General features: G+C 35.1%; 1 protein-coding gene across 6 annotated transcripts in view; it reads right to left on the reverse strand.

The window, feature by feature from the left end:
• Positions 1–12,729, reverse strand: part of LOC308051541 (lysine-specific demethylase 4C-like) — a 140,140-nt gene that overhangs the window by 109,082 nt on the left and 18,329 nt on the right. For 5 of the 6 annotated variants that reach the window (XM_080362035.1, XM_080362036.1, XM_080362037.1 and 2 more), the window contains exons 3-4: positions 7,129–7,304; positions 3,913–4,027 (exon numbers count right to left, since the gene is read on the reverse strand). In XM_080362035.1, the coding sequence (XP_080218161.1) occupies positions 3,913–4,027; positions 7,129–7,304 (291 nt within the window). Of the gene's footprint in view, positions 1–149; positions 4,028–7,128; positions 7,305–12,729 lie in introns of those variants that run through there. The other variant, XM_080362040.1, reaches the window with a different exon arrangement.

The raw sequence follows: 12,729 nt of genomic DNA on the forward strand, positions 1-12,729 counted from the left end.
GTAAGAGAGAGGCTAGACAACATTTAAACATGCTGCTTCCAAACCTTGGCTTTTCTCTACTGAACAGCAGATTCCATTGACAGCACTGAAGTCAGGTGTATTTTATGATCCTCTATAAACGTCAAATCAATTACTTTTCTTTGGAACTTCTTTTGAAACACGGAAGATTTTTTTGCCCCTGGTTGCTACATCAGTTCATGCAGGGGTTTCATATGTCTTCCCCATTTGTCCACATAATTGTAGTTTCAAATGAATTAAGGAAAAAAAAAAGGCAGGAAACAAAGAAAGTTAATTGAAGCACCTTGTACCTCATACAATAAGGAAACAATCTGTGGCCTGAGTGATGTCTGGTTTGGTTTAAACAATGGTTCCAAGTGGCACAGAAGTGGAAGTCCTAAGGGTAGTTCAGCAGAACAGGGACTGCACAGAAAAAAGTAGGAGAGTCCCACTCCTCAATTTACTCACAGGTACAATTGCCACAGAAGTTAATAAAAGGTAAGATTAATAATGATTTCAGTAAAAACAAACAAACAAAAAATAAAAAACACCAACAACAAAGAAACACTCCCGTCCTTCCACTTCCTGACAGAATGATAATTTGTTTGCAACTGTTTCACAAAGTAGTCACTCATAGTCTAGGTTGGCTCAAGTTGGCATTACATACATGCTGACTCTAGGAAGACGGCTCTCTTGAAATAATAATAAAAATAATCACTTCCCTATTAAACTTCCTAAACAATCGTCACTCTTAGGTGTTCATAAATAATTCATGAATCAGTTTAACAACTGCAGCCTGGTGACTTTGGTGCTTTATTACTGACATTATAAACTCGGGAATATTAATTTTCACTCATATCCACATGACCTTACAGCAACAAAAAGACAGAACTTTGAACATGTGTCTAATACTGTTTAAAATCTTAACAAAAATAACGATCCTTACAATCTATTCCTTAGTGCTATGCTTTTTCTTGGGTCACCTACATCATCATTCTCCTACAAAAGCACTGTAATTAAATGTAACAGCAATTAAAATGCATACAGCACATAATAATGATATTTCAAGCAAACATTCAACTATATCGAATTTATTTTCTAAAAAGCTCTATACAGTGTACAGAATACTTGTTCTCATAGGTTATTCATAAACATTTAGTCTGTGTTCAAAATTGGCAAATAACCATAAATACATTATGAATACACAACACAGATTCTGGAATAATCCAAATATCACAAAGATAAACTTTGAATCACGGATGTCAGTTGTCAAATTTCAAAGCATGCATTTATATCTTTGTTCCTAATGTTTAGTTTTGGGGGTTTTTTTGCTGTTCCATATAATACAGGCTTTATAACTTTGCACCATCTTCCAAAACTCTTAGAATCTGTCATCCTCTGATCTAAGAAAAGTAAAAAAAACTGCAAGATCTATGATCTCTCTGGCACAATGCCAGCAAGACGCTAGATTCCATGAATAATCATATTGTTGCTTAAATAATTGAAACAGAAAAACAAAACAAAACAACAACAAAAAAAAAAGGTTCATCATGCTTCAGATACAGATGTCTCAATGTAAAATTGAACATTACCACATGGAAAAGAAAATGTAATATAAACTTTTAAACTAAAGAAAAAAAGGACTTTCAGTACAGCAGCATTTCTCACTAATTTTGATGGCCAAATTACATGTATACAACACATTTTCCCTAAGTTCCGAGTGTTTTCCTACCTGGAATTCTGCCAGATTCTGCCCTTCTGTATTAAATGCAACATCTATAATACCCTGTTTTCTATAAAATGCATTCTGCAAAATGCAAGCATTTCGTTTTGTTTATCGCAAATAGTCTGTTACGACAAATTAATTCCACCATGCTCTTTCTGCGGTATGTTGTCCAAAAGTCAGCTAATTGTATTCATCTCTTTTCCCTGAATAATGACAATCCTGAAGCAAACTTAATGAAGACATAAGAATAGCTTCTAATTACAAACAGAATCAAAAAGATACTTTCTTAGCACCATCTTCAAATGTAAAGACATGAAAAATATTACTTGTGCAAGTCCACCATCTGCTGGCCAAAAATTAACTTCGGCAAAAAAATTCTCAGTGAACACATTTTAATCAGTGGCATCTGTAACTTTCCTCATGAACAGTGTGGCACCATCATTTTTTCCTTCTTTTCCTCTAAACCCCACTGGGCTCTACACCGTGACACTGACATGGCTGTCACATTAACTGCTCAGTCTGTTCTTCGGTGTCTATTCCTTTCACTGACATTTCGCCTTTGATATTTACTTTTAAATAATATCCATTTAATCACAGTCATTAAGGTTCTTTTATTCTAACTATTACTGTTTTCTTCCCCGCTCCTTTATTTCCTGCTCCCTACCACTTTCACTGCTTTCTTGGTCTCGTCTTCCCATGCACCCAACAGCTGAGTTAAGATTGCTGAATGCTACTCTTCTCACTTCATTCACCATTTGCTTTTTCAACCTCCCTTTATCAGCCCCCCAATCTAATGAGTGCAATTCCACAAGAAGGAAATCTCTGACCTTCTCCGTGACCAGGCAGCACTTCAAAATCGGATATTACTGCATTGCTCATGCAACAGTAAACCTAAGATACTAAACACCAAAGAAAGCACATTTGTACATTTGTGAAAAGCGACACCAGAAGGTATTATCTGCCAGTGTTAAAGAAGGCAAAATAAAAAAAAGCAAGCTTCTATTTCTTGAAAGAAAAACTGCTTTCCTGTGCCCCATTTTGGTCTCCATAAAGTAAAACCCCCTAGAATGACTCTTCACTAAAACACCCCAAGTCAGAATCTTCAGTTATTTTCTCCATCATTTTTATACAGCTATTTGGACTTGCTGTTTTCTCTAAACAATACACCATTCAACATTTATAGTTATCTTTCAAACATCATACAACTTAGTGCAAAAACTGAATTGCCTTGAGCCATCTTGGCTGACCATATTTATCTTTGGACAGAGTCTTCAAGTAATTTTTCTTCTGTGAAGACATATGAAATATTAGCAGAGCCTCAGACCATCAGCCACAGGGAAATTCTACATTTTTTCTGGTTTTTTTTTTTCTTTTAAATGAATGGAGAAGGCAGTTACACAGAACATGAAATAACTCAGAATCTCAACACATGATAGATACTTTTGGATAGAAGTTTGCCCTGCATTTTTTAAATCCTAAAATCTTTTTGGAAATGCTAACAGTTTTTCTGCTAGTTTCATTACTTCAATAATCCTTTCAAAATCTGGTTCCTATATCTACTTACACAGCCTAAGTGATATCAATGGATATTGTTATTCTTTGTATAATGAGATCTGTATTAGAGTCACTTTTTATTCGTGGAGATCTTGGCAAGTAACCAGCAAAATTCATTTCCCTAGGAAGTTTCTATTTTATCTGTTTTAATTCAGAGGTACATAGTAAATTGTAAGCACATTTCCAGGAAACTGCAGGCATTCCAAGCATGTATAAAGTACAGCTATCCATTTTCCTCAGTGAAAGAGAGAGAAATAAAGTATTTAATCTTTTAATTTTAAAGTTACTTAAAATATCACTAGATTTCCACAGAGGTACAAAGATAACACACATACCGAAAAGTTAATAAACAAATAAATAAATAGGAAGGAATCTCAAAGTTCTAGAGAGTTCAAAGTGAAGAAGGGGAAGAGTCTTATGATCAGGAAGAGTAGCAATATCCTACTAAGGACAAAAGTTTTCTGACTCTTCAGATGTAGAGTTAATTTCAACTTTCCTTGGAGTCTTTAAAGTGGGTAACACAAAGATTTCAAAAGAAAGACAGATTGTCAGTCACAAAGCAAGAATGTATCCTCTAAGTATAGTGCCCTTTAAGAGGGCTGGAAGAGATAAACTGGATAAAAAGCTATGCATACTTCATCATAAATGCTTCCATTGATATCTGCTCCATAAATTGGTGCCACAAAAGTCAAGTTCTTCCAGTATTTGCGCTCCAGATCTTCATAATCTACGTATCTTGGGGTGCAGTATCTGCAGAGGAAGAGGGAGGCAAAGGTTCAGCAGAGTCTTTCAACAACCACCTTTCACAATGTACTAGGTTTCTGATACTGCAAACTGAATTCTGATGTCACGTTATTCCAAATTCACTGAGGAATTATTAGTTGTCCTGAATTATTAGTTTAATGTGCCACCATAGCATACAACCTCCTACGAGACAGCTACACTAACTGAAGTCATACACCTACCTGTACATTTTCTCGAATCTCCAGCAGCAAAGCAGCACATCTACTGCCTGTCCTTAGGCTGAGGCTCCCCCTTTTGTTTCTCTTCCATAAAAGAGACACACATGGAAAAACCACTCAACTGAAAAGTATTTGGTATTTTCCTGAGTCACTATCAGCACTACAAAGACATAGAGGTAGGTCCTGAGCAAGCCTGTCCTAGAACAAGTCAAATGTACTAATTCTGTCAGGTAGCAGCCTGTATTTTTCTCTCTTCTTCCTTTCCCAGAAAAAAACTTTTGAGAAAAGGCATAACGTTTCAAAGAGTAGACATGAAAAATTCTGTCATGCAGTGAAGAAAAAGAAAACCCACACACATTTAAGGGAATTTTTCTTTTTATTTTTTTAGTGCAGCACAGGGCACGATACTTTTATATACATAAATATACCTAGAGATATACCTAGAGATATACCTGTGGAAGGTTACTGAAACCTCAATGTATAATCTTATGGGAACACAACAAAAGCATACTACCATAGAAAATATCCATTAATAGCTTTGGCCTCGAGATCCTCTGTCAGGCCTCCATTCCCCCATATTTAGGTCTTCAGAAAATGAAATTTTCTCCCCCATTACTGCAAATCTGAGAAGTTTCACATTAGCACTACCAACCTACTACACTGGAACTACTGGAAAGAAAATTCAACCATACAAGAAATAAGTAGACCAGGAACATTTACATCATGCAATAACACAGAACAAAGACAAGCAAGTTAGCAAAACACATCTTAACCAAAGCATTCTCCACAATGGAGTTGTTTCCATTATTTTGCATGATAAGACTCCAGAAATTAGTTTGTATTTCTGCTTCTCACTGAGTAATATCAATACATGAACTCAGTTACCCTAACGCAAGTATCTTGATTATGGGATGCAGTTATGCCCATATTTCCCAGAGGTGAGGGTGGAAAAGCACTTTGGTTCAATGGTGAATTATGAATGCCTAAACAAATAAAAGATGCAATGCATTAGGCTGAGCACACATGGCCCTTTTAAAGGCAAATATGATCAAATTTAGATGTTCATGGCCCTTCTCTCTTTCTCAAAGGAAATGGATAACTTCACAATACTCAAGAGCATTTAACAGAGACGTCTTCTTCATTAAGGAACACAATTATTTTACTGGGAGAATAGGGACACTCAGCTACTTCATAGTTTAAGAAATATAGACTGCATTAAGAGTGCCATAGGAGGCTGTATGACACATTTTCTCAAGAGCAGTGAGAAATATTTACAAAGATCCACAGTTAGTAATACAGCGTGTTTCAAAAAGATGGACCCACATATCTCTGCAACCATTACTGCCTGTGAATGAAACTCTCACAGTCCATACAACAGGTAGAGGGAACACAGAGCACTTATTAAAAGGTTACTAAAACTTGACTAACTCATTAAATTGCTTGCAAATTTTTGTGTAATTGTAAGATTACACAAATTTTTCTGAAACACCCTGTAGATAAGAAGCCCTCCCAGCTGTTCTTAACTTCACCTATGAAGTTGTGAACTGATTTAAGTAAAAAAACTTGAAAACTGAAATCAGAAACACTTCCAAAATATCTTCCATGATAAAGAACATAATAATCTTAACTAACACTGTGATACATATTAAAACCTTCACAGCATTTTGCATTATCAAACTATTTTAAGAAACTACTGTTTATCATTTTATCGTGGGTTAATCTAATGTAAACTTTAAACATATATGAACAGGTATAATAAAATATTACTAAGGATATCATGCAGGTTTGATATTTTATTCTCCGCTTTAATAGTTACTGAACAAATAATTTTAAGAACTACAAAATAGGTTCTCATTCCCACTTACCAGGGGAAGAAAACTGTAAGTGTGATAACATCAGTTTTTCACAAGTAATAAATGGGTAGAAACATACCGATCCTTTTTAATTGAAATAAGGAGATCAGTTTTGCACTTTTACAAAGGCATGAATATTATGGAACATTTGCTGAAGAGTCTCTTTAAAAGCTTTTCACGTCCTAGTTTTTCCTGATCTTGATAACAGCTTCTCTTCTTACCTCTTAATTTCTCAAATGAACTTATGAGAGAAACTTTCCTTCAAACTAGGGCAGTGTTATCGTCCTTCATTATATTCAAATATCTTTTATGTCTAAGATCCTTTGACTTACCTTCCAGAAACTATTTTCAGTCAGTTTTAAGGAAATACTGAAGCAGAATTTATTCTTTTTATGCAGACAAAAGGAATGGGGAAAAATTCATTCTATCGCTCCCCTTTTCTTGGAATGCCCACCAATTTGAAACTTTTCAGTATAGCGTCTAGCCCTTCATAGACTTTTTCTCCTCCCTTAATGCCCATCTGGCTATAATTGGAACACAGGCATTTGCTAGGAGCAGATGAGTTCTTTTACATTAATGCAAAAACTTCTGGGCGAGTTAAAAAATATGTTCGTTATTTTGAGAAATACATGATAATTCTGAAAAATAACTACATTACAGTATCTAGGAAAAAAAAAAATAAACATTAGTAAGTGTACTCAAAATAAAACTCAGATATAAGTCTCTATCATCTTCATCATTTTCAATATAAACATTTGTTAGGACAGAAAGAAAAAAGGTAGACAGAAAGCATTATGTCTCAGGTTTTTTAGATGCTTCCTTGCTGCCACGGTACCAGATGCTTTCAATGACAGAAACACAAACAAGATTCATATTGTGGTATCCTTCTACAACTTAGGAGACAGGAAAATATCTACTGAATAAGTGCAAAAAAAACCCCAAACCACCAGCTGCACAAAACAATTCAAAGAAACCACAATATGTGAACAGATATTTGTCTTTTTAATCAAGACCCGCACCCCCCCCATATACATACTTGTCACTGTTGGCCAGCTGCTTGAACTCCTTCACTGTCATCGGCTTTTTCTGAATGTTGTACTGTGTGAAGAGTCCTGACTGGCCAGTGACCATCTGCTGAATTGGAGCAGGAATCACCAAATCTTCAATATCATCATAATGTTTTCTTGGCTTCCACTCCTTTGGTGGGATAACCTTTACATTCAGAAATTAAAAAAACAGGACATCAATAGTTGCAATACCAACTCAAAATATTCGGGGGGCTGGGTGGGATCAAAAGAACCAGTCAAATATGCCCACATGACCAAATGAGCACTTGTTTAACCAGGTGTTTCACAATAACTAACTGACCATATAAGTACTACTAGACAATGCAGAAACCAATTTAAAATGGGCATAGTGTCACCTCAGTTCACAAGCACTAACTCACTGATCTACAGCATTTCAATCATGTGCAACTGTGCAAACACTCACATGTAAAATAACAGAACAGACAAATATTTTATAATCAGAAAGCCTTATAATTCACAAACATTTTGTACTCCACAATATAAAATTGTTATCCTCTGTTATCCTCTGTCCAAATGTTATCTGGTATAAACCATATGAATAACTATTTCTTACTGAAAAAATATAGCTATTTTAGAGAGCTTTAGATTTTAGAGTCTTTTTAACTTACTCCCCATAAAACTGCAGAGTACAACTCTATTACAGTGAGAGTTTGCACTAATTTAGATATACTAGTTTTTATATTAACGTGATTTAAATCTCATAATTAAAGATTAAAGCTATATGCAGATTAAACAGTTGTAAAGTTAACACTTTTATTTCAAATACCACAGAATTGCCCAAAGTCTAAAAAAACTCCTCAGCAGATTTCAAACTGTTAGCAATAAAGTCATTAGGAATTTCAAAGAAGCCTGTAGTCATACCAGCATTCCTTAGCAGGCTCTGTAACTTTGAATATTCCTCGCATATACCATTTTATACGAAAACATAAAACTGTCCAGACTTGAAATTATAACAGTTTGAAAACACAGACATATTTAATATATATCTTTGGTTTTGTATTGGTTTTTTACTTTTACTTGCCAAAAGACTCAATGATATGTTCTTTGATTCACTCATTATACTAGTTCCTTTCTGTGGTGCTCAAATCAAATTTTCACAAGCCTTATCTTGGAAAGTTTAAAAGCAATATACAACAAGGTAGCATGGCTTTCACAAACATGCATCTACAACATACAAATTACCAGAATAATCAATTCCCATCTTAGAGGTAGCCATTACACTAGGTTAGCTAAGTTGTTCCTCTAACAGCATTTCAGGATTCCACACAACACTGTCCTTTAAAGATTTTGCTATTACATCACTCTGACAAAGTAAAAAAATCTAAAAATATAATACAGCCATCATTTGCTACCTTTGAAAAACAAACACAAATGGGCAAATTGTAATGCTAATGTAATCAAATAGTCCACCCCTCAAAGAAATCTGATCAAGACCACTCATGCTAGTAAGCATACACCAAAACCAAAACACCAAGCTGAAGAAAAGTTACAGATAGTAACATATTTCTGTACCTAATGGATGTCAGCCTGGTCTGTCCCATCTCTGCCCCCTTCCTCGCTGCCTCGTGCCTGCACGCAGAGCACTTAAAAGACTTTGGCTCCCAGAAAACAGCTAAGATAACAGCAGCTCTTGGATTCTCTTTGTTCAAAAAATTCAAAGACACTAGAAAGAAAAAGACTGACTCTATCCTGGGGTGTTATCTTCATGTTCTCAAACTAACCCAAACAACGGAGCCAGCTAAACAAGAAAGAAAAGTTTCTAACTGCATGAAGAAAGTTTACTTGCCTTCAGTCAAACCAGCACATAAATAGGCATTTTTATCCACTTTTTACACAGCTGCAACTCCCTCTTTTCCTTTTTTCCATCTCAGATTGCATGGGACTTCAGTTATACAGGGACTACTTAGCAAGTTTCAATGTTGTTTACTTTCAGAGAAAAAAAATAATTGAATCATCTTGTGAATCCTCTTTATTTCTTCCACACAAATATTAAATTATATGCACATTAACAAAATATAAAATGTTGGTTGGGAAGCAGAGAAGTCATGCATTCAGAATATATGCATAGAAATCAAATATGTGCACAGAGATTTCCATTTTCATCATTATTAAGCATGAACTTGTAGGTTTGGCTCAAGTATATGAATATTGAAAAGCAAAATTTGCATGATTTTATTTAATTCAAGGTCAGTGTGTTTTAAGCAATAAAAATATTTTTGTGAATACAGGTTTAAAACATCCCCTTCCAGGTAACTGGATCATGTTTATTATAGTTGTAATTAAAGCACTGGTTACAGAAATGGATTCTGTAGGGGTTCACAAAGAATCTTAGAATCGTTTCGTTGAAAGAGACCCTCAGCATCACCAGGTCCAACCATAACCTGACTCTGGCACTAAAACATGTCCCTAAGAATCTCGTCTAAACGCTTTTTAAACCCCTCCAGGAGTGGTGACTCCACCACTTCCCTGGGCAGCCTGTTCCAGTGCCTGACAATCCTTTCTGGGAAGAAGTTTTTCCTAATATCCAATTTGAACCTCCCCTGGCGCAACATGAGACCAGCCCCCTCCATGCTACAACCTCCTTTCAGGTAGTTGTAGACAGCAATAAGGTCTCCTCTCTGCCTCCTTTTTTCCAGGCTAAACAGCCCCAGTTACCTCAGCTGCTCCTCATCAGACTTGTGCTCCAGAACCCTCAACCAGCTCTGTTGCCCTTGTCTGCACTCTCTCCAGTACCTCAAATATGCTAAGCATCATTTTAAAATAAAATAAAAATGGAGTCCCTGCTCCAAAGAAGTTGTATTTTCTAATAAAAGTTAGGGCAAGGACTGGATATGTTAAAATATCACGTCCAAAGTAACACACAGCTAGTCAGTATCAGAGTTGGAATTAATGACTAGGTCTCTGAGTTTTTACCACTGACCTGTCTTACTTAAGCCTCTTCACATTCCCTCTAGCAAAAATAACCTCTTCGAAATTAGGCAAGTTAAGTTTATTCCATGTAAGCAACCTAGATCGAATTCATCAGTCGAGCTGTTCAATGCTCAAATGTAAATTAAAAAAAAAAAAAAAGAAAAAACCCAAGGCAAGGCTTTCTCATTTATTTATTTATATACATCTATATATACGTATCTCAAAAATCCTAAGCCTGTTAACACCATCTAGTGTTATTTAGCACAATATACTTTCAGTTTCAGAGAGGGATGTCTTCATTATAACTACCGCTCCGTCTCCTCCATGAAGGCTGCACATTAGTATAACTGAGGTTACTTCATAGTGCTATGAACACATAAATTTCTGTTAAATCTTCTTCCATATTGTGGTAATCTCCTGTTCTACATCTGATTCTGAATGTCATTGGCTACTATCTCTGTGTAGTTACTTCTGCCCCAACTCCTCTGAAAATTGTTTTTCTTGTACTTGCCAACATTTATTTTCAGTATCATGTTCCAAAATTACTTGCCTACTTGTCAATGAGACTGCAAATTAATTTAACTATTTCAGTCTATGTAAATACAGTTCGAGACCCCAAAGCACTTCTTATTCAAGTAAAGACCAACTGATCTATCGGTGTGCCTTGTTTTTCATTTCTTCTATTGCTTTCATTCTTTGTTTTCCTCTTTAAAATCCTCTGTAACAGTAAAACTAAAATACATTATCTATGCCTAAAACTCATTCCAAACTTTTAAAAGCCTAACTGCAATTTTTTAGCCAATTTGTTCCAAGGATGCCACAGTATACTATCTGCTCTGGAAAGAGTTTAGTGTTGTTTGCCTAGTAGCTTAATAATTTGTTTCAGGCACAGTATTTGGAACTTTTTTTTTAAAAATCATTTTATTCCTCACACTGCCCCTCTCCTACAATATGTGCAAAACTTAGTCCTTTTATCTCCATTTATATACATGTATTCCTCTGCACAGGTAAGATGTCTGCTCTCTTTAGACTTAAATATTTAACTTAAAGTGTCAGGTATGCCTGCTCTGCTTATGACCTCTGTTCGAAAGCTAAATTACTGTTTCTGTATATGTATATACCTCCTCTGGTAGTCTTCATTCTCTTTGCATTCATATTTGAGTCTGTATATCATAGACAATACAAATTAGGTCCTCTGTAAGTTCATTTTATACCTCTATTGAAACAGGAAAAAATATTTTATTCTTACTATTTAAAAAACAATTTCCAAAATTCTGAAAATGTCCCTTTAAGTTTTGCAGTATGAATTACTGATCTGATAAGATTTGTTTAAAAATACTTGGTTGCTATATTTTTAATGCAGAAATATAAGTTTTGAGATATATCAAAAATAATGAGAATCAAAATATAATAAGTCTCAAGATAACTGAGAAATACGTAGCACCTGACAGGCTGAAAACAGCTAGACAGTCTTTTACTGCTATTCTAGTATCCAGCAGAAGGGCAAAGCAGACCTACGTGGTGTGGCTAGTAAAGCCCCTCCTGAGACACAGTACAACTGAAAGACAACTAATGTAATTAATCATTTTTTAAAGGTTTTGTTATGCTTTCTTGTATCATAGACATTATTCCAGGTGCTCTGTAAACCCAGGTCAGCAGATATCCCAGATTCATATAAACACATATATAAAAAATATTTTTTGTGGTCTTTGTACTATCACATTTATACAACGTATACATGAAGAAGAGCTTCCCAAATGGTTCTGAAACGTGACAGCTAGAATGGGAATTAAACTCTGGGTGTATGGCCAAAACTGAGACACACATTTTCAGTCTTACAAACTTGGGGATATTAACTTCAAACAAGCCAAACTACGCTATGCAAAATTTCATAAATCCATGAGTACATGGTCAAATTCTGCTCTTATCAGATATTTTCAATTTTAGTGACTTCAAACAGAAACAGGATGAAACTCTAAGTGCTGCAAGAGTAGTGACAAATTCTGTAAATCAAATCTTTGAATTACTCTTAAAACTCCACTGATTTCCAGTTTCTCTTAATTGCATGTATGTGTACAATCTGAGAGACCAGTAATCTGTAGCCAAACTTTTCCACCACTACTATCTGATAATGAGATCTAATAATCATCTCACTGAGAGATTATGTTCCTTTTTTGAAAAAAATTATATTATTAGATCAGATAAAATTACAAAATAAAGAGGTATGGTTTGACAATGGCAATGACACTGCAAGGTTCATCCTTAAGGAAGTAACTAATTATTTCATCAGGAAAGAAATTTGTTTCAATTTGTATTTAATTATATTAAAAAATAGAAGTTGCTTGAATATTTAAAAATTAATACATGTTAAACAGTGTTAACTAAGGATATGGATCTAAAATTTACTATCCACTTCTCATACTACACCTGAAAGCTGTCCTATCTTGAAGTACCTGGATTGTCACTTAAATTACTAGAATGGACTCCCTGCTCATTTTCAACTGTTATGGGGTTCTAATCCATATCTTGCAGCATTACCTCATGGTGACTAAGACCACAGCTTGACCTCTGTTGTTCTCTTGCCACGATCACCATTTTACAGACTGATTTTTGCTAGGTTAGTGCTAAAGTAAATTAAA

The sequence above is a fragment of the Nesoenas mayeri genome, assembly GCF_963082525.1.
Source record: "Nesoenas mayeri genome assembly, chromosome: Z".
Classification (NCBI taxonomy): Eukaryota; Metazoa; Chordata; class Aves; order Columbiformes; family Columbidae; genus Nesoenas; species Nesoenas mayeri.